The sequence below is a fragment of the Protomyctophum parallelum genome (assembly GCF_964188405.1).
Source record: "Protomyctophum parallelum genome assembly, chromosome: 7".
Classification (NCBI taxonomy): domain Eukaryota; kingdom Metazoa; phylum Chordata; class Actinopteri; order Myctophiformes; family Myctophidae; genus Protomyctophum; species Protomyctophum parallelum.
This window is the reverse complement of record NC_139705.1, coordinates 38,770,376-38,793,446: the sequence shown is the minus strand read 5'-3', so window position 1 is coordinate 38,793,446 and position 23,071 is coordinate 38,770,376. Positions and strand designations below refer to the sequence as shown.

The following is a 23,071-nucleotide window of genomic DNA, read 5'->3' as shown; positions in this document are numbered from 1 at the left end:
CCTGATTTATGCTGGCATAAACCAGGCTAGGAATCTAATCTGTACTCTGATGCAGACTGCTCTCATGTTACATTGATAAGCTAATGTTCGGGTTTTCACTCATCGTGTGTATGTGTGTGTGTGTGTAGCTAATGGAGCAGAGATGTAAGGACAGCGCATTAGTGCGTTCCCTGGAGGCTGTGAAAGAGACAGAACGACTACGACTCAACCCCATTAACTGGAGTTCCACTCCAGTTAATGGGGGGCTACAACCCTACGACCAAGAAACTGTCACCTGACCCTCGGAAATGAATCCAACAGACATTCCAAAACCAGAGCATTATTCTCAATACTACTTTTATTGAAAGTGCAAACAAAGCTCAACATAAATAAATAACATGAGTGAATGATAATTAAATACAGTGTTGACTAAGCATTTTCATGGTTGACACAGTCTGAAATGTACTGACAAAACAAAAAAAGATGGACGGATATTAAATATTTCATTTGTAGAATTTCTTAAACTTTGCATGTAGCAAAACAGCATATATCAATACTTCTCTAAAATATTGCAGTAGAAATAAGTTAAAAATAAAACAAATGGTTTTGATGATTGACATTTTATCCACAGCATAAATTCATAGTTTCTAAAACCATTAAAAAAATAGTAGTGATGAAGCAGAAGCACTGAAGCAGCAGTTAAATTCAGTCTTCCAAAGTTCCATGCCTATCAGACGAAGAAATGAACAAATAAAAGGCAGTACATGACCTTCATTGCAAATCCTATTCTCATGCATTCAGACCAAAGGAACAATCTCTCAGAAGTAGATGGGTAGAAAATCATAACAGACATAAAATGACCAGTGGTACAGTGGATAAATACCAGTGTTTCAAATAGATTGACCAGTGGTATAGTGGATAAATACCAGTGTTTCCAATAGATTGACCAGTGGTACAGTGGATAAATACCAGTGTTTCAAATAGATTGACCAGTGGTATAGTGGATAAATACCAGTGTTTCCAATAGATTTGTCAGGAGTAAGTGGTGGGAATGATTAAATTCCTTGCATATCTTGGGCTTCATATCCATAGCAGCAAGCCGAAGGATTTAATGACCTGGCTCTGTCCTACTTAATACTTATCCTATAGAATAAATGAAACATGGATGTGACAAATTCTCAGGTGTGTGAGAGAAAGAAGACATCATTTCTTGAGCAACATTTTGGTTGTGTGAAACGCACAAATGCATAACTTGGTTAACAATCAGCTGAGGTCTTATTAATTTAACCATTTAAACCCTATATACTGTACCCTCCTTTTTCCACACAGAAAATGTGCTGATCTATAAGCTCACAACGTGTCACATTACGACAAGTTATGAGCTTGTAGATCTGTTATTTTTGCTGAATGTTCACCCCTGCATATCAACGCTAGGGTTTAAGTGGTTCAGCCCGTTTTAGCGGTTTCAGATGTTATCATATGATTTAATATGATTTAATCTCCGTCATCAGGCAGCCCTTATCAAGACCATGCAATGGAGCCAGTATGGACATTTCCTACATATTGATGTTGTCAGCCATTGTCCGACGTTGCATTTGGCACGCTGTCCGACTACTAACCCTAACCTCAGTCTTAACCAGCCACGTAAGTAAACACAAAGTGAAGCTGTTGTATAGCGCAGTTTCACAATGTTTTCACTTCAGCGGCAGTACATTCACTTCCGCGTTTCCTAGTCGCCTACTCGCGTTGTCCATAGTCCATACTCATCCATTGGTCTTGATAAGAACATATTGGTGATTATCGGTTGATAACATTCAAAGCGGTTGCCCGTTTCCAAGGACGCTAAGGTAGGGAATCAAGTTCAGCTCCATTATCAGTGCAGCAGTGTCCGTTCTTCAAGAATCCTGGCTCAAATAGCTCAGTTCCCTTATATGACCTCACTCTCGCATTATGATTTCTTGCCTTCAAGTTCTTAATCTTTCTACATATACAGTATTCATAAAACTATGAATATGAACTATTCAGTACTTCTCCAAACCTGCAAATAAATCCCTTGTAGGCTAGCATTGCAGAAATACGTTCCTGTCCCACAGGAATCTTCTCTACCCTTCTTGGCTCCCATTCCAAGTTCTTCGCTCGAAACCTTGGATCACAGAGAGGATTTAGCGTCCCTTGAGGAACCCATCCAATATGGCGTCTCCTTTCTCCGTCAGCCAGTATCCCGCCATAGCAGCCACGCCCCCGATGAAGATGGCAGTGAAGACCATGTCGCCTTTGGCGGCGAGTGTTGCAAGTGCACAGATCACCACACCAAAGAACATCTGCTGCAGTACCAGGACCTCGTCTTCTGGTATGTCATCAAAAAGGCCCTTATCTGGATCAACTGAGGGGATGAAGAAAGCAGTTTACCAGCAAGAAAGCAAATTAAAGTTTACCGGCAAAGTCTAGAAAGTTGTCAGCAGTTTGACAGGGGAGGAATGTACTGCAATCAAGAAGTAGGTTAGGATAAACTTTAGATTTAGGCCCTCATTTATCAATTGAGTGTAAAATCTGCCACAGATTCGAGTGCAGGTTTCGTAGTACACCAACGTCGCCACGGCATTTATAAAGTGATCGCAAACAGCTGATCCTTCCTTAATTTCGTTCTGACGTTAATAAATGTGACGGCTGAAATCTATCTGGCACGCCCTATGAAATCAAGCCTCGCCCTCGTTTTTGCGACATGAATACATGCGGAAATTACATGGGGAAAAAAAGGTTCTCCCGTGCCTCACCCCCCTCTTTGACTCTCATACACAAACACACACACACACACCCGCACACGCAACTTGCAATCCCAACTAGGGTGTTGTTAAATAAATAAAGAACGAACACCTGCATGAATTAAATAAAGTTGTATGTTTTGTCTGTTTCCCTCTCACCTCGCTTGCCTTGCTGTCATGTCCACGCACGCACGCACCTACATGACACATTGACATCGCATCGCCATGAATGGAATACGTTTGTGGGCTGTCCTATATTAATTTCAATCATTCGTGAGCAGTGCACGGCGAAGGCGCTAGACTGCGCACTGCTGTGATAAGTCCTGTGGGTGAGTGATATGCCTGCATGAGAGATAGGCTATCATGTCGTCAAGGCAGTCATAATCAACGTTTATGTAGTGATTTGATCATTGAACGAATCATAAACATAATGGATGAATTAAGGCTTGCCACATGCATGTGTGCTGGTATGTGTTGGCGACGCACGCCGCGGTCCCGTCCTCCCGACCCCCGAAAATGATCTCGCTTTTATCTGAACTGTCAAAGCACTTATTTAAATGTTGAATGATTAAGCATGCTACAATTGCAAATAGGCAAGCTGTATGCTTGTCATTGTCACTTGGAAATAAAGGCGTGCAGTCCATTTATGCCTTTTTTAAATAATATCACAGTGATGTATCACCGCATGCATGCGCTCCCAAATCATCTCACAAGTGCGCTCGCATAACAAGGCCAGTAAAGCACTGTTTGATTATAGCACAAACTAATACATTGTAAACATGTTATTGTTTTTAATTGCGCAATTTTAATTACTTGTAAAGTTGGAAATACCGTTTTATATTAACATTTTAGGAGTGAAAACATATGTTTAGATGCCTGTGACAGCGTGTCAGCAGTTCAGACAATGCTGCTCCGCTTGTGTACGACAGAAAAACAGCCGAGGACAAAGCGTACGACAGCTCCCGACCAGACGTGACTTTTTGTCCTACTCAAGTTCAATTTCAAGCTTTGTCGGAAATGGTAAATGCCGAAAATGTCGGTAATTTCGGCGTGCACCCATATTTTGCCGTACGCACGGTTGATAAATGAGGGCCATAGAGTTGCTTTGTCATGTACAACACATTTTGTATAATTTATGTTTACACTATTTAAAATAAATAGCGTAAATACGCACGGTATACTACTTAATCCAACTTTGGCGTGTGGTACAAAATTGAAAACCACTTTTACAGAACTGGGTTAGTTAAATGTATTCATATTTGTCGACTTTCATTTTTCATTATCAATTTAAATAAGCCATTTCTAGAATCAGTACATATGTATACGGAGTGATGCGCACCCCTTAAAACTAAATACTGTGATACTTTTGGGAAGGCAATAATTACAGAGTAGCCTACAGTTTTATCAACTGTGGCTCAGAGCTGTGTGTGTGTGTGTGTGTGTGTGTGTGTGTGTGTGTGTGTGTCTGACTAACATACCATTCGGCTTGTTCTCCACACATATGCTATCTCTTCGGATGAAGCCCTCAGCACAGTCACAGTGAAATGAACCCTCCTCGTTGATGCAGGCCTCATTCAGCCCTGGGCAAGCTATTGCACGTTCATTACACTCATCTATGTCTGTGAAAGCAAAACAAGGAAGAAAGATTGTATTAGTAGAATTAGATAGAACATGCAATGCAATGTAGAAAGGAGTAACAAGTAATAAATACAAAAGAAGTGATCCTTTACCAAGACACTTGGCTCCTTTAAGCCGGTAGCCACGGGAGCATTTCCTGCAGCGGGCTGGACCACTGCCCATGCACCCGACACATGCTTGATCACAGCCTGCATACAAGCAGAGCAGAAAGATTAGCTTTTAGCCACAAAAAAACAACAATCATAGCAGCTCCCTCGTGAACCTGTGATTTTATGATAGAAGAGTGCATGTACAGTACATAAAGTCAGCTTGCATGTCAACCAGTTTAAAAAACATCTATGTGAAAATGCTAGTCAGACAGGTGCAACCCTTTAAATAAAAATGATAAATCTACCGCCAATTTAACACAAATATTGTCATATTGTTTGTTCACCTCTTTTTTTAATATATTTTTTAATCCCACGATTTTGTAACCCATTTTTCACCCCTGTGTCAATCATCTAATGTGATCCTGGGCTCTACACACCCTCCGCCCACCCTCCGCCAACCTGGGGAGAGCAACGAACTTAACTCATGCTTCCTTCATGCTTGAGTGTCCAAGTTGCTCCTTTACACCTGACAGGGGGGAGTTTCCCTGGTTGGACGTAGCGCGTGGAAGGAACACGTTATTCCAACCAGTTCCTTTCCCCTCCATCAGGCGCCCCGGCTGGCCAAGGGGAGGCAGTTTAGAGACAAGGATTACTGCATGTTATTGTGAGGGTACCTACCCTAGGGGACACGGGGAGAACATGCAAACTCCACACAGAAAGGCCCTTTCGCCAACCCCGCCTTCGGGTATGGGCACTGATGACGCGGAGGAGGAAACACGCCGCCAGCACCCACAGCGCCCCGAGCGGGAATCGAACCCAGGACCTTCTAGCTGTGAGGCGACAGCACTACCAACTGTGCCACCGTGCCCCCTCTGCTCTGTCACCTCTGCTTGCTTAATAGTGTGTACAATAGATAAGGCCCAAACCACACCAGTGATAGGCCATGCAACTCCTAACATATCACACACAAGCGCAGAGGTGCGTGGAGCTGCAACATATATCTATTTCCACAGCAATGATTACGCGCGCACACACACACACACACACACACACACACACAGTCACACACACACACACACACACACACACTCATCAATTGATGAATTGAACAATGTGGACCCTGTTGTAAACAAGTGTAATGCTTAATTGGGTCGTCCACTCACAGTTAACAGTCTTTGTATTGAGTTTGTGCTTGAAATGTACTGTAATTCTGAAAACTGTTAATAAATATTTCAATCAATCAAACACACACACACACACACACACACACACACACACAGGAAACTAGGGTTTTCTCATGCCAAGCAAGCTCCTTTGAATTGAATCACTTGCAACACAATGCAGCGACATGTGCCTGCATGCGCCGACGTGCAACGGAACATATCAGACTGCTGCTACAAACGTCTCGATTCATTGGTGTGGTAACTTTGGACTTTAGAGGGCAGTATAAATACACAGACACAAGAGCAGTAAGTCACGTGGCTACAGGACAATGGAGCTTACCTCTGCACTCATATGATCCATCTGTGTTGTGACAGTAGGTGTTAGAGGGGCAGCGGGCCAGCTCTGTGCCGCACTCATCGATATCTAAACGAGGCATGCAGGGAAAGTTAAGCGACAAAAATGCCAAGAGCAGAGACAAAACCATTAACTGTGTTTAACATGTGACATTTCGGGCAGGACTCACTCACCCACACACTTGTTGTCATGGAGCATCCAGCCTGATTTGCAGTCCCGACACTTGTAGTCTTGTGAACCTGTGCATTTCCTACATGAGTGGTAGCAAGCTACACATGATCAAAAAAAGAGAGAAAGGCAAGAGTCAGTTCCTTAGTCTTGGCTTGAGGCAATCCTGCTGCGAGCTGGAAGAAAAGGTCCTATAAATGACGTGCTAAAACTGTCAATTATCTTAATTCAAATAATTCCAATTGATTATTTTAGAATCAACTAAATAGATTAGTCTGATTAACCACAAAAGCCCACTTTAATACTTTATTTTATACTGTGTTGAGCAAAAATGGACAGCTGATCTACAACCTCACAACGCATAGTTAAATTAACTGTTACACCCCAAATGTGAAGAACTGAATGAGTTGGTGAATGAATACCTGCACAGGCTCCTGCACTGTGGTTGGTACTCTCTTCTCTGTAGTAGCCATCAGCACAGCCCTGACACAGAGGACCCGAGTATCCAGGGTCACAGACGCACTCTCCACCTCCCAAGCGGGTACCTTCCCCTTCACAGCGGCCCAAACCTCCACAGACTCCTCGTGGGCCAGACGGACACTCTGGAACATTCAAAACGGCAACCGCATGGAATCAAAACCATAACATTACAAATGCACACCAAGTGCAGCGATATGCAATGCTATACAGACAAGTGGCGTAAATGTAGTAAATTAGCTTTACCCCGTTGCTGAGAACAGTTTGGGGATGAAGAATGACATTTATTACTTTTCTCACTTGTACAGTTGTGACAATATACTACTCAGTATAACTTCAACAAAAATAATGTATGCATGCTTGAGAATCAGTTCAAGAATAATTTGTGATATTACACCCCAATGTTTTCTTACACTCGTGTGAACTGTATCTTGCATATTAAGTACTTTTGGTTTTGAAATTGCCCTCTCTGTCTGGCTTCCCCCCCTTGAACACGGCCAATTGTGGCCCTGCTACATTCAAAATTTCAAACCCCTAGAATAAACATGAACAATGTATAATTCCAAACCTGTGCAGTCTGGTCCAAAGCGTCCTGGTGGACAGCAAACTCTCAGCTCCTGTATACACAGCCACTCAACTAAGTCTGGGGCTTCCTCCTGTCTGCACGACACAACAAAACAATCATAATTATATCACCATGAATGTGAAATATACCTTAAATGTAAAGAATCTGTACTGTTTTAACAGTAAAACATAAAAAAAACTATCAATGATGACATACATGATATATAGTTTTGTTCGTGATATGAGGCATTATTTTATACTTGCCTGTGGAACCACCATGTCTCCACTTGATCCTCAATCTGCTCCAGCAGTTGGTTACATTCAAAGTCTGTTTTCTCACATACAGACTCCACAATCTCCAGAAGACGAGTCTCACTAAAACACAGGACTAACAGTTAGCAATTTAAAGAAAACTATACTGAAATGATTATGCAGCATTTTCAGATCTATCTATCTATCTATCTATCTATCCTCGGGAGTGAGGTTGCAGTTCTGATTGTAATGGGAAGTGCATTCCATAGTTTGAGCCAGAAGGGAGAAGAGTTTGGGACGTGTGGAGCGTTGTCCCGGCGTTTTTAGTGAGGATACTTCCAGCTTCCCTGTGTTGGCTGATCTGAGTGTGCGGGAGGGTTTATAGGGTTTGATCATACTTGCAAGAAATGGGGGAGCCGTACCTTTGGTAGCTTAGAATGCCAGCATCAGAGTTTTGTATTCTATTGCTCCAACTGACTACTATCCACGAATAAGTACCTAGATTCTCCTTTAAGCATACACCGTCCATAATGTGCCCTACCATGTCCTCCACACACTTTTTGTATGGCCTAATTTTGTGATGCTTAAAGCTGAGCCTTTTGATGCCCTGGAAAAGACCAGTTCACTAACCGCATTCAATTTTATCAGGCCAGTGCATCAACGTACATCGTACTATTGTAATATGTTATCTGATAATAGGGCCTCTATATCGGTGTTTCCCACAGTGGGACCCTTTTATATTGTGCCTATATTTACTTGCGCAAGCAGAGCGCGCAAGTAATAGTTTCGCCCGACACATATTTCTTACGTCATCATTGAGAGCTAGTTATACACACCATGTAATCTGGTCCCAGCAAATCAGGCACAATTTGCTGGGACCAGATTACATGGTGTGTATATGTATAACTAGCTCTCAATGATGACGTAAGAAATATGTGGATTAAAGGACCCAATGCCATAGTGTAATTGGTCATGTATGTAATCTGGTCCCAGCAAATCAGGCACAATTTGCTGTTTTATTGGCATACGCATCAAAAGTGGCGGGTTGGCTGGGTCGGTTTTTGGCGCAAAGTAACCACACTATACCGCTAATCAACTTACAAATTACATATATATATAGTATATGTATAACTAGCTCTCAATGATGACGTAAGAAATATGTGGATTAAAGGACCCAATGCCAGTGTCACAAACTGTAAAGGGCAAGTTTCCCTCCGCTCCACAAGGAGACCCCACAATGGCTCAGGAAGGACTTGTGGCAGTGCCTCACTGCCTCCCTCACTTCCTCCATCTCACTTCCTCCCAATAAAGCAGGCCTGGATGATGCTCACTTGTCCCTTGTCTCTAAACACATGCACAGCCACCTTTGTGTTTGCTCTGTGCATGCAGATGTTTGCCAATGCGTCTTTTGATCTTGTATCAATGTAAGTTATCCCCAATGATGTGGATTATCTTTTGTATTGGTGTTTTGATTTATATTGTGAACTTTCTAGATATATGGGTAAATATTATTTGAATAATATGCAATATTAAATATATGATTAAGGGCCTGCATACTATACTATGGTTTGATGTTTATGTAGAAAGATACTATAACTATTTTATTTCCTTTGTTTATTTATAGAACCATCAAGGCAATCATCATCAATGTCAATGTCAAAAGTTGATCAATGTCAACCTTTATTATCCTAATAAAACTGGATAATACAAAAATCCTGTTTCCTGGTGGTTTGTGGCTCCAGTTGAACCTAACAGCCAGAGTGTAATTGGTTTTCGATGGTGACGTAATGACGATATGTTTTAGTGTTGGGAGGATTAAAGGTAATGCTCCTGTGTATACATGTATGTAATCTGGTCCCAGCAAATCAGGCACAATTTGTTGTTTTATTTTCATACGCATCAAAAGTGGCGGGTTGGCTGGGACGGTTTTTGGCGCAAAGTAACCACAGTATACCGCTAATCAACTAATCAACTTACAAATTACATATATATATAGCATTCACTTGAGTACTGCAGCAAAAGAAATACAACTTGTTACATGCCCCAAAACATAATAACAAATACCAAACTTATAATTATTAATTAATTATAATTAATTTAGTAGCCACCATAAATAATAATTATACTTAAACAAATAACAAATAATCAAAAGGACCGTGGTTCGTAACATATATGTATAACTAGCTCTCAATGATGACGTAAGAAATATGTGGATTAAAGGTCTAACGTCATCATTGAGAGCTAGTTATACATATACACACCATGTAATCTGGTCCCAGCAAATCAGGCACAATTTGCTGGGACCAGATTACATGGTGTGTATATGTATGTAGTTATGTATGTAACTACAAAATACATTTAACAATTGACAATTTACAATAAATAATAAAATTATTATACTGTATACGTGATAACATATTTTAATTCAGTTTATATACCTTTTTTTCATCACATATCAATGATTTATTTTTCTTTGAAAAACTAAAAAGGGATCCAGAATATTTCTAAATTGATAAAACTGTATTTCTTATATAGATAGAAACTTGAACCATACTTAATAATACTAGGTGTTTACATGCATAAAGTAGGTAGGTAGCAAATAGTTACAACTAATAATTAGACATTTCAAACGTTCCTTCACAGAGATACTGAGATTTCACAGTTTACAGCGGTCGAAACTTGCGCGCTCTGCTTGCGCACTAGTTGGCCATTTATGGCCTACTAGTGTGCAACAAGCAAGTATGCACTCGACAGAGTGCAGTTCTAGTTTCATTTGTTTTCGAGGGCGCAAGCTTTAAGGGTTTGTGTAAACACACATTGTTTTGCTACCACCACCTGGCACCTATGACTAGATTTGAGTATTTGTGTAAACAAACATTGATGACAAAACAAAAGTGAGGACAAAATTGTGATTGGTCCGAAAGAGATGATGTATTATGATAAGAGTGCCCCTCACTTCACACGGGTGTGATTTTTTTATACAAATTTAAAAATAATAATAAATAATTTCATTAATACATTTGCATTGTGAGCTTGTAGATTGTCTTTTTCACTTGTGCGTCCCAGGGAGACAACAAATGTCTCTTTTGGGTCTCAACTCAAGTTTAAAAGTTTGGGAACCAAAGGATTAAGCCCAAAACTAAATTTCCAATAGCAAATAGTCTTACCTGCGGGCATACTTAGCCAGCTTCTCCTCCTCCCAGGCTGTGTTTCCGCCCCCAAAGTTTTTATTGGCTGTTCTCTCCAAGCCCTGCAGAGTGTAAATATAATGACTTAGAACAATACAAGCATTAAATGTAAGTGCTGTATGTGTAGCAGAGTGGCTCAGAGCCTCTGCCTGATGGTCTCAAATTCTCAATAGTCTAATATCTCCCCCGGTCCATAGGGATATCCCTTTGGTCTAGTGGTTAAGATGTTGGACTTTCACGTGGGAGGCCCGAGTTCGAATCCCGGGTGTTACATTGGTGCCGTGACTCGCATCGGGTTTCCCCGTGCGAGGAGGTCAAAGGGGGGGTGAGTGTAGCAGAGTGGCTCAGCGCCTCTGACTGATGGCCTCAATAGTTAATATCTCCCCCGGTCCATAGGGATATCCCTTTGGTCTAGTGGTTAAGATGTTGGACTTTCACACGGGAGGCCCGAGTTAGAATCCCGGGAGTTACATATGTCGTACCTTAATGAAATTCTCTGTGAGTTTTCGGCAGGTCTGGCATGGTGCTGTCTGAACCCTCACCACCGAGAGCTCTGACAGGAGTACAAAGGCAGACAGGAAGGGCCACGACCACCACCACATGTCTGATTAGTCAATTCCTGAAATGATAAAGATAAATGTTTCAGCTGTAAATAACTAGTTAGAATAATGCATTATAATGATTTCCTTTGAGTGAATATTATGTGAACAGCATTATTTTTTGCAGATAGTTAACAAGTCCTATAGTCAAATCAAGTGGGTCTCAGGGATGCTCCATCTATGCATCCTCAGCCAGCTCAGCATCAGTACCAAGAACAGACAGTTTTAGCACCTAGCTAAGGTCAATAAGAAGCTACTAGCGTGTGCTGCTGCTGCTACAACCACAAACAAGCCACGTTTTAATGTCTTTTAAAATTGATTTTAATCAACTCAGAAATAAAGAACTGTAAATCATCGCAAGAGGCAATTAACTAAGTCGTTTAATTAACTGGGCTTTGTTATTTTTCTCTTGCTAGTTCGCCTGGTCCTACCTGGAATATGCGGTTAGTGGCAGATCGACTGCTGCTTCTGGTTCCGTGGTGGCACCTCCTCGCACAAACAATCATAAACATAAGTTAACCTCCATTTTATGCCACAGTAATATCCCGTTAGTCGCCACGTATTAGCCACTTCGCAGAGGGACGTTGTCTGCTAAAAGCTACAGTAAAACGAGAGGCTTCTAGTCGCTCCTCTCTCTCTCCGTCTGTCTTTGCAGCTGCTGAGGCTGCAGCAAGCCGGGCCACGCCCACATCCCCTGGGAGTCACTATAATCGACCAATCACTGACGGCCGATGTGCCAGCTGCGTGCACGACAGAAGGTGTGCCACAACAGCTGTGGGGGTCGCCATGGGGTCCTTGTGGGGGGTCCCAGCTAAATGACCCAGCTAAATGATTTATAACAGTGGTTCAACTTCTCAAACTTTTGTGTTAAAGGACTGCCCCAAATTGGATAATTTAATAGGCCACTGAAACCACTGAAAACTTACAGACATATGGCTGTTAACTTCTCAAGGACCCTGGGCCTGGGAGTCCCCGCGTCGGACCCTTAGAATATATAGGTCGGACCCCATTTTGAGAACCGCTGGTTTATAGTAATCCAATCCCACAGTACACTAAAGGAATTCTGGACGAAATAATTTGGTCATCTTGTAGATTAAGGCCCCAGAGATTAAAACAAATAAAGAAAATTGAAAGAAATCTTATCAAATGGCCTAATGCATATCAAATTGGGGGTCCTTGCAATTATTCACTGGCATAAAGTGAAGCCAAACTAAAAATTATGTTTTTTGTTTGTGCCAAATGAAACTACTATAAAACAGAGTATCTAGTTTTATATTACCATACCAGGATTGTGCATAAACAATATTAGTAAACAAATAGAGGGAATAATGTCACCTTTAGGTCTTCAGGAATATGCTTCTGTGCCATTTAAACTATTTTAAACTAAAATTATGGATGTATGTTTAGGCCTACAATCCAGTCACATGAAATGCGAGACTTATTGTGGCATGTTATTGTGAAGTGGCTCATTTGTGTTAACGTTTCTCTGCAGTGATGCATAATACAATGCAACTGTTAAAGATTAATATTGTTGTATGAAAGGAGCCATCATGTCTGAACCCAGTGAGAAATAATTTACCTGGTGAAAATGAAAATCCTTGTGATTTAAGAATGTAATGCATGTGTATCTCAAATGTCAATAGCTCTGATACAGTACTTTGAGATTTTCTTTTCTTTTCAATTATTTTTTATTTTATTTATTTTTTCAGTTACAGCCTGGTTTTATATTTAGTAAGTTTCATGCTGATGTTGCACTGTAAACAGACGATCTTCACACAAATAACCCAACATAGCAGAATGTGTGGTGACACCATGGCTACAAAGTACAACTGGGCTTCATCAGGGTTGCAGTAAGAATGCAAATACATCAAACACACATAGCCTGTAGTTCAAGAGTGGGGAACAACTGAAGTATACCGTTTTTTTCCCCTGGAGCATATCGAGTTATTTCAAGTCAATAAAGATTTGGTGCTTCTAATGGTCCTGTCCCTGATAGGGATCACCTATGACCCCCTTCAGTTCTCTGTTGCTCTCAGACCCACTCCACTCCATTGACTCTGGAACTGGAGTCAGGGCCGGGGGACGGGGGAGTAAGAGAGGGTTGAAGAGGCACTGTTTCAAAAGACTCCTCTGCTCCCACCCCAACACAGTCCTGGGATAGCGCTGTGAGACGTAACACCGTCGGTTCTGTCGCGAGCCCTCTCAATCCACGTGCCAGATTGCGGGACGCTACCCTGAGACCCCCTGCCCTCTTTCTCCAGGCTGCCGCGTTGCCCCCGCGCCCCCGCAGCACATCCAGCTCAGTTAGAAAGGCGAGGCTTTGGGACGGCAGGCTCAAGAGCTGGAGGCCGCGGAACAGCTCAGGCAGCGGGAGGCTGCTCCCCGCAGGCTGGGAGGGCAGGGCCTCAAACTGCACCAAGACAAAGCGCTCGCCGGCGCGGCCCTGCAGGTAGTCCGCCAAGATGCAGCTAAAAGTAGCGCTAAAGACATCTGAACATGGGGCGGGAACGCCACCCCCTTTTTCTGCCTCCTCTCTGGTCTTCTCTCTCGGTAGGTCTCTGTCCCAGCCCCATTTGCCCCACTCGTCAGCCTTAACCCAGGCCGTCTGGGTTAGGACAAGCACCACCTTTCCCCCCTGCCTTTGTATCCGGTCCAGCCGTGAGTGGAGCCAAGGCACGGGGCCCAGAACACTGAGCTCGGCCTTGCTCCACAGGTCCAGTGAAACACTGAAACCCAAAGTCTGGAGGGAGGAGCCCAGACGACCAGTCAGCGCCGGAAGAGCCTGGTTGTCGTCATCCGGTGGGTACAGTAACACCACATGACCCCCACCCACTGCACCTCAGAAAGACAAAATGAAAACATCATCTGAAACATTGTAAGGAATCCAAAGATGAATTACTTCAATCTTTGATCTCGTCATACCTTTTGCATTATCTCCTTTCAAGAGTCCATAGACATATCCTAGATGGGTGACAGAGTACACATTCAGCTAGAGCATTTGGCCACAGTCGCACCCTGGTATATATAATCATAACCTATCAATACATATAGCTGACCTTTTAGGAGCCCCTGCATTACATAGGCCCCAAGGATTGTTAGACAGATTATGAGCAGGCAAATAAGGAGGGGCACACTCCATCTCCATCTAGGTGCTGTTAAGGAAATGTGAAAATATACACATCAGAGGTTTATATTACAGTACACCCCCTTGAAAGTGTAATTATTTTCTTTTTTTTTTGAGAGAGGACTAACACACAGTCTTACTTGCAAATGGACAATGGGGCTCCAGGATTGAGTTCATTCCGTTTATCTGTATCTAAACACGTTCAAGTAATGAAAAGTATAAATGTTTGTTAAATGTATGTATGAGACTTCACCTGAACAACGTATAAAGGCTTGTTACACATGATTTATGAGACATCACCTGAAGACAAAGGGAAGGAAGTGATGTTATGTTGATGAACTCTCCCCTCATCTGAAAAAGAAAACAATGCTAATCAAAATCAGCCATTACATCACAGCCATGACACTAACCCTTATATTAAATATGAAATAGCAAGTACAACCTAAAATGTCATTCCTAAGATCAGTATGCAATATATTTGAGAACAAAAAATAATTCCTGATATATGATTCAGATAAGACCAAGACTAGTGTATTATGTGACATTGCCAACTGCCAACTGCCAGCACTTGTTTTTAAATGTGCTCTATACAGAGTTCCCACACATTTGTCCCACACATTAACCCAATTTCCAGACCTATACTGTATAACAATCATTCAGCACAATAATGAGTCATTTACTCCTATGTGCAATGCCCAAAGTCAGGGAGTGTAGCAACAATAAAGCATAGAATAATAGAATGCTATTTTTTATTTTCTTTGTGCCAAATGTTTTGCTACACCACCTATCCTAGGTCATAGGATCACACTGCAACACGTTGTGAGCTTGCAGAGTTTAAAATAGGGTGCCTTTTGCATCCCAAAACGCAGTTTATAGTTAAGGGACACAATAAAACAACGACCTCTGCATCCACGGGATGCACTACTGTACTACTGTACTGTTTTTTATTCTTCTTTTTATTTTGCTAGCTTTAGTTATAATAATAATTTCTTCTTCTGTTTTCTACATGAATAACCATATGTATAAAATGAAATGAGTTAAATGCTGCAATTTGTAAAAATGGCAAAATACAGTATGACTCCTAACGTCGTTGAAGTGGAACTCATAAAATGTCCCTGGGACTAATCTAAATGCACAGAATCTCACCGTGGTTCCAAGGAGTCTGGCGAGGAATGACAACAAATACTGTGCAAAATATATTATATGCCAAAGAAATTAAGGAGCAAAAGACGTTAAAGACAATCCGCTAATTAATACAATAAATAAATTTGTTTTTTGTTTCCAAAATCAAAGAGTAATTGTTAAATAAATGTGATTTCTGTTTTTGGTTTTTTTACCCTGTGTCCTTCTGGCATGGACAAACCAGCATGGCTGCTGTTGTCGTGCAGTTTCTGTCTGGATCCCATCACCTCATCACACCGCCCGGTTACGTCTCTCTTGCACAGCCACAACTCTGCCTCCAGTCTGCAGGGTGCAGTCACGTTCCAGCTCAGCACTCTGCCGTTCCTAGAAAGTGCCTCCTCCATAGATAAAGAAATGTTGCGCTGCATTCTTTCATATACATCTGAGAAAAAAAGAATGCAATATTTCAGCGCTCCTTTAAAATCAATAACCATATAAAATGAAAACAAATCTATACATGTATGGCTGTTTTTCCGCAGAATCTGCCTCAGGTCTAAATGGGTTGATTGATTGATTGATTGATTGATTATGTCATTAACAGTATGCAGAATAGGTACATTTCAGACGAAAGCACAAGTCAATACAAAAACTGTTACTGTGGACGACACCATGATAAAGCATTACACTTGTTTACAACAGGGTCCACCATTTTCAATTCATCAGAACATTTAGAGACGTACAAATATACCCTTCTATAACAAAAAACAGAAAATCATCATCAGTAAAAAGGGGGACGAATTGCAGCCATCCGTAGGTGCCCTTTGAGAGCGGTTTTGAAGGAGTCAAGGGATTCACATGTCTTAATGGCTGTTGGTAGGGCATTCCATTCTGCGTTAATACTGTAATTATTATTGTACAAAGATTCCACTTGATATAGTGAAAACAGAGTGGTGGTTAGGTTAGTGTCACCTTGTTGGTTTTTGAAAGGGCATGATTCCCCACGAAGTTCCTTTCCCTTCCACCATAACTGTGAAAAATAAAATCTTCGTTTACACAGGGGCATTACCATCAAACTGTCTGAAGCAGCTTAACCACATGATTCTGGCCATGTCATAATGGGCAAACATTCAACAATAATTGGTGAACATTCAGCAAAAATAGCCGTTCTATCTACAAGCTCACAACACATCGCAACATGACACGTGACCTTGTAGATCGGCTATTTTCAGCAAAGAGATTTCTATAGACCACTGGAGTACCCCGGTCAACGAAGTACCATATGCAGGTTTTATTAACATAACATTTACCTGGAAGCACAGGCATGGCGCCACAGATTTTGCTGGAATGATGATTTCTCTCTGGCCCTTGGGCTAAAAAATAGCAAAATAGAGATATATACCGGACACTTCCTTTTGCATATAGCGTAGATTTGTATACAGCGATAGAGATAGATTCACTGACCCATTTGACTAGCTTTCCAGGCATTTCAGAATTTTTCCAGAACGTACGGCACATGACCTCCTCTTTGATGGTGTCTGCTTCCAGCTGAAGGAGGACCACGCCCCTCTGGTGATCAGTCACAGCCCGAAGTCTGGGAGCTGAGATGGGTTTACATCAAACGGTGGGGATCAAGCTACTATAGCACTTGGGGAGTATAGGTGACGCAGACTTCAACAAGATAGCAATGGTGTTTGTCTTTTAGCAGGATCAGGACAGCTTTGCATAAAACTTGGAAAGGTTGGTCTTGGGCCATGGAAGAATTATGTTATCGCAGCAATTTGCCAAAAGGGGTGTGGCAGCTGGGCATGGGGCAGCACAACACCGTATGGACAAACTGAGAACATTTTCAAGTTTCAATTACATTTCTTTGTATGTGCACAGTGCAACACAACATGCATAATTATGTTGTGCTGTATGCTATTCTGGGCAAATAAATTCTGAGCTAAGTGGAACGCATCTTTAATCATGATAAACATCATATCAAAGCTTCTATGTTAACTCATTAATATCGTGATTAGCTTACCATCACACTGCTTCACACTGCCATTCAAGTTCTGGGAGCAAACTGAAAGAAAAAGGGAGGGTTCTAACTTTTTGTAATATGAGAATTACTCTATGCATTTTATTGTGTCTCTATTTACAGTACAGTAGATGCAGGTTTTATAATCTCACCATCTTGTAATGATGGTATGTCGATGTTGTGATTCGATGCTGCGAGTCCAGGTGCTTTGACCTGGACAAGGACAGGACCGCCAAATGATACTTTCTCTATCACTGACAGCTGCATCTGCAAGAAACATAATATATGTTATAATATGTTTTATCCATAGTAAATATTTTTCACAATGTAAAGAAATAAAATTAGTTTTTTATGCTAGCTACCTTACTCCTATAGGCTATTCCTTTGGCAGTAAGTGGAGTCACCCTAAAGTTTTATGTTTGTATGAACTACCTAATTTGCAACATGGCAGAAGAAAGACAAAAACAAACTAAAACTAAATATAGTAGTGAGAGAGAGAGAACAACATGGAAGCTACCTGTGTGGGCTGGTGATCCTTCACAGACCGGGTATATGTCAAATGAACTGCCTCACAGTATTCAGGGGAACCCGGGGTGCTGACACACACTTTGAGTCTGACCGCAGCTGTAATACACAGGGAGCAAATTAAATTATAACGGACACAAGCTAGAGTTTGTGTGTGTGTGTGAGTGTGTGTGTGCGTGCGTGCGTGCGTGCGTGCGTGCGTGTCCATCATTTTGAAGCGATTGTGATTCAGTACCTGCTGGGTTGCGTAGCACATGTGGACCACTCCCATCTATCAGCTGTTTACTCCCAGAGCTCTCATCCTCGTCTATCTGCTCTCCAGATTCCTCAGGAAGCTCCTTCTCCTCACCACCTGTCACAACAACAATCTAACAGTGAGCTTGTAGATCGTCTATTTTCAATATTACATATACCCTATATGTAATATTGAAAAGAGGTTAATTCGTAATGTTTAATGTATCTTTCGGGTCTTGAGCTAAAACGTTTGGGAAACACTGATGTAACTGAAACTGGTTTGATTAACGGCTGGTTATTGACAGATGTCACTAATGTAACACCGAGGTTACCGTCACAGCGTTATAACATTCCCATATACAGTATGGAGACTATATGGAGACAGTACATTAACGGGACTAACGCTTTCCCAGAGCATTGTACCTGATGGGCATGTTATATCTAACCTAACCTAAACTTAATCTCACAAAAGCTATGCCTAACCCTAACCTTAACCCTAACCTCATAAACACTATGCCTGGCAATAAATAAACTAAAACATAATTGCCCAGACTCTACTTCAACAAAGCAAAGATTCTTTGTTCTGTAGGCTACTTATCCATACCATTTGGTAGAATGCTCCACGAAAGAGAGAGTCTCATACTGTAGGCCAGGGATATTCAATTGGGGCCCCTGGAAGAATTTTGAAAAAAAAAAAACTTTTTTTTTTGAGAATAATAATAGGGCTAATAAAAGCTACAGGTATGGTGTGTGCGATATTAATTGTGAGATTACCATAATGACGGTAATCATTAAAGGACCACTTTTCAACCTATCTTCATATAATAGGTCCTCACTAATAATCATGATAAAATGACACGTTTTTTTCTTTTTTTCTACTCGGTCTGTGTCACATAGGAGGGCTGTGTGGGCAGTTCAGAAACCCACCCAACAGTGACATCAATGGAGAATCCAAGCTAATAGAAACTGCAGGCTTTCGAGTCCTGAAAAGTTGCAATGCGAAAATGGAAGCCATCATTCTCACAATAATAAACCCTGTTAGGGTCCATTTGGTTCCATTTGTACACTCTCAGAGTTACAGACCCATAAGGGTCCATTTGGTTCCAAACCATTTACCTGGGGTCGGGGACCCCCTGGAACTGCCTCAAGGACCCTGGGGGTCCCCGGACCCCGAACCCCACTTTGGGAATCACTGCTCTATGTAATCTGATCTTTATAGTCTGATAAACTATTCTCACGTAAATAAACCTTGTTTAAAAAACAATCTGCCTAACGATGATGTCACTGGTGGTCGTGGACAGGTTTCTGAACTGCCCACAGCAGAGTGAGTGAGTGTGTGTGTGTGTGTGTGTGTGTGTGTGTGTGTGTGTGTGTGTGTGTGTGTGTGTGTGTGTGTGTGTGTGTGTGTGTGTGTGTGTGTGTCCGTCCAGCTGATGGTCGTTAATGTCAAAGCAATGCTGTTTATGCACTGTCAAATAGGTCTAGGCCTACATCTATTCTAAGGTGGCATGTACATGTATAGACATATTATCCTGCTCATTACTGTGCGGAAATATACATAAATCTTCGTGTTTGAGCACAAAAAGCATTTTGAGAACCCACAAATTTCCGCGCTTCGCGCGCAGACTGTGCGGCCCCCCACACACAATCATTCTACAGTTGTGGCCCCCTATGGATTACTTTTCAGATTAATCGAATATTGTTTTCTAGATAAAAAGAAATCACCATGGCATTCTTTTGTTTTTAAATTGTGTGTTGAAAATGTGGCAGAAAATATTTAATTAAAATCATCACTTTTCTTCAATTGTATTAGCTTGATTAAAGACAACTTCACCCATTTCCAACCATTCTAATGTAATAATAATACTAACTAGAACTGCACTCTGTCGAGTGCCAACTTGCGCGTTGCACACCAGCAACGCTCTGCTTGCGCACTAGTAGGCCATTTATGGCCAAGTACTACCGACCGACCTCTACGAATTTACTATCACCCCTTCTATAAAATATTTAAATTAAATACAAAAATACTATTATTTTGCTACAACAGTTTAAGAAAAAATAAGAGATAATTCATGACATTTAATTGCTATAAAATATAGACAAAATATCGATAAAATACGACTTATATGAATATACCGTATGCTTTTTAGATTATATAATCTCCCCTCTTTAAAATGATTAATAATTCATCTTTAAAGGTATATTCAGTGATTTCACTTAATTCAAATATCACTTATTTTTTTGTTTTGTTGTGATAATCCTCCCTACTATAGAGTGTGCTGGCCATATAAGGAGTTCCTCCCTGTCCCCAGTTAACCCCTGGGGGTCAAAAAACCTTAGGTTTCGTTTTTGACTCTCTATCCTGATTGGACGAAAGGCTGGGTCCCACAGCCAAAAACGAAACCTAAGGTTTTTTGAGTGAAATCACTGAATATACCTTTAATTCAATGTAACCTGATCTTTAAAAAAAAAACGTATATATATATACACAGAATTAAATATTCTATTCTACAAAAAGAAAGAAAGAATCTAAAAATATTTTATCACATTTATATGAAACTATAGCTGGACTCTTCTGGACTCTTCTAGCTGGCAATATATATTCAGTGATTTCACTCAAAAAACCTTAGGTTTCGTTTTTGGCTGTGGGACCCAGCCTTTCGTCCAATCAGGATAGAGAGTCAAAAACGAAACCTAAGGTTTTTTGACCCCCAGGGGTTAACTGGGGACAGGGAGGAACAGGGAGTCAGCACACTCTATAGTAGAGAGGATTATCACAACAAAACAAAAAAATAAGTGGTATTTGAATTAAGTGAAATCACTGAATATACCTTTAATTACTTGCTGCTCCTTCCTCTTGATCCTGTACTGTTGATAATTAAAGGTCTTCGTCGCTCTTCTTTCCCTTTTATTCAGCTCTGTGGTATGTATGTATGGTAGGCGTGGTTATATTTGGCTATTGATGGAGACGTAATTAAGATATGTTTCAATTTTAGGTGGGTAAAAGTACAACATATGTATGTATGTAACTTGAAAGTATAGTATACTGTGGTCGGCTGGACCAAAAGTGGTACTGTATGTAGCCTATGTATGGCGTACAGGTCAAAGGTATTTTGACGAATGAGTGCATGAGCTTCAGTTCTATATTGCCGATTTTCGTGAAAAACGCAGAACTGCCAAAACTGCTAAAATTTCACGAAAACAATAATAATAATAATAATAAAAACATAATAATAATAATAATAATAATAGGCCTAATAATAATAATAACATTCAGGTCTGAGGGTAGATGTTTGAAAATGTTACATGAGTTCTTTCCAGCAGTAGGCCTATAAGAGAAATAAGAATGATGACCAAAGCTACCTTGGATTGTGATGAAGATTTGTAGGCACGGTTCACAATCTTGTTTGTCTGAGCAGCACAGAATGGCTTTGAGCTCCACACTTCTAACAGTGATGGTATTATTATGGTCTGTATGCAGAGGGGCCGGAGAGGCTGAGAAAGAGCATATTATTATGAGGCATTGGAAAACAGACAGCTGTCATTTCAAATGATACAATACTCTTCTCATGCAATGCCATAATGTGTTTTTTTGCCTCACCTCTTGCCAATCTGCAGTCAGTCAAACCCTTGAATGGAAAAAATAAATTATGAAGATGCATCATGCATTAATACAAAAACATTTCCATTATGCTAAATCTGATGATTAGGACAAGCCTATATCAAGTTAGCTATAGGCTTCATTCTCTGTGGTTCACCTTTGAACACTTTCTAGAGAAAAGTGAAGACAGAATAGCCTTGGAAATGGAGAAGTGGTAAGATGTCGTGTTCAGGCACCGCACAATATAGTAAATTAGTAATTAAACGCACTAAACCCTCAGCATTTCAATATTGGACAGTGTTATCGTTGTCACACCTTTAACCAAGAGCGTGACTGTGACATGATACCTATATTACCTGTAACCTATACCCAGTGAATGTCAGAACGCAGAGCCCGCTATAAATTCACTTTAATTCAATATTTGAGTGCATTTTCAGACGGACGGTTACCTTGAAGACTCTACATACAGGTGGGTGGTGGACGGTGACCATCTCCAGCGGCGTGCTTCCAGAGGAGGAGAACAGCAACAGGATCATTACGGTGGAAACCTCCTGCTGAACCCCACGAGCCATTCCTTGAAGAGCCACTCGATCCTTACCAGGCCTAAAAGTCCAGAGCTTTTCTTATGGTTCATCAACAGAGCAGCAAAGCATAACACTCGTTTTTGTTTATTTTCTTTAAAAAGAGGTCTAAATTATTCAGGGTAAAGGCATTTTGAATGAGCTGTCAGCTGTGTCATTTATAGTGGATGCCATTTGATCAGTCGGTGAGGAGTGGAATGTGCTCTGCTCGTGTTGGTTTACTTTGGACTGGAAAGGGGCGGGTCGCATTACCTGATGCCTCGTCAAGCAGCATGCGCAGTTTGCGCACTGACTTGTATTCAATACATTTCGCTCACTTGAGTTTACTTTACCCACATTAATACAGCCAGCAGTTTATTTGAAAACTTAAAGGTCACTTATACTCACTTTTTAATAGCTTTTCTATTTAATCAGCCTATACATATATTCATCATAAGACATGGCATGGCATACAGGTCAGGGTCGTGCAGAGAGCACTGAGGGGGCACGTGCCCAAACCTCAGAAGAGGGGACATGTGCGCAGGCAGATTTTGGGCACATGGGCACGCGCGTCAGAGCATAGAGTAGGCTATAGACAGAGTTGCCATATTGAGGGGGCCGAACACAGCCCGGTTACGTAGGCCCAATTAA

General features: G+C 41.2%; 2 protein-coding genes across 5 annotated transcripts; both read right to left on the bottom strand.

The window, feature by feature from the left end:
* Positions 1-319: 319 nt before the first annotated feature.
* creld1b (cysteine-rich with EGF-like domains 1b) lies at positions 320-11,869 on the bottom strand. The gene is made up of 11 exons (XM_083768946.1): positions 11,666-11,869; positions 11,118-11,254; positions 10,615-10,697; positions 7,456-7,570; positions 7,200-7,287; positions 6,577-6,756; positions 6,160-6,255; positions 5,972-6,055; positions 4,472-4,567; positions 4,220-4,360; positions 320-2,362 (listed from the first exon to the last, which is right to left on the bottom strand). The coding sequence occupies exons 2-11, from the start codon at positions 11,235-11,237 to the stop codon at positions 2,142-2,144; spliced, it is 1,224 nt and encodes a 407-aa protein (XP_083625072.1). The 5' UTR covers positions 11,238-11,254; positions 11,666-11,869; the 3' UTR covers positions 320-2,141.
* Positions 11,870-12,969: 1,100 nt separating this feature from the next.
* LOC310861470 (interleukin-17 receptor C) lies at positions 12,970-22,615 on the bottom strand. Of its 4 annotated transcripts, none has more exons than XM_083768918.1 (16): positions 22,310-22,615; positions 21,861-21,888; positions 21,623-21,754; positions 18,261-18,377; positions 18,018-18,124; positions 17,653-17,767; positions 17,504-17,545; positions 16,942-17,078; positions 16,788-16,850; positions 16,450-16,507; positions 15,696-15,922; positions 14,659-14,709; positions 14,499-14,550; positions 14,291-14,386; positions 14,157-14,195; positions 12,970-14,072 (listed from the first exon to the last, which is right to left on the bottom strand). In XM_083768918.1, exons 1-16 carry the CDS (start codon positions 22,430-22,432, stop codon positions 13,267-13,269), a joined length of 2,193 nt encoding a protein of 730 aa, XP_083625044.1. In that variant the 5' UTR covers positions 22,433-22,615; the 3' UTR covers positions 12,970-13,266. The 4 variants fall into 4 exon arrangements, with proteins under 4 accessions (XP_083625044.1, XP_083625045.1, XP_083625046.1 ...); XM_083768919.1 differs by having other exon boundaries at positions 12,970-14,066; XM_083768920.1 differs by lacking the exon at positions 14,157-14,195 and having other exon boundaries at positions 12,970-14,066.
* Between the last annotated feature and the right edge of the window lie 456 nt (positions 22,616-23,071).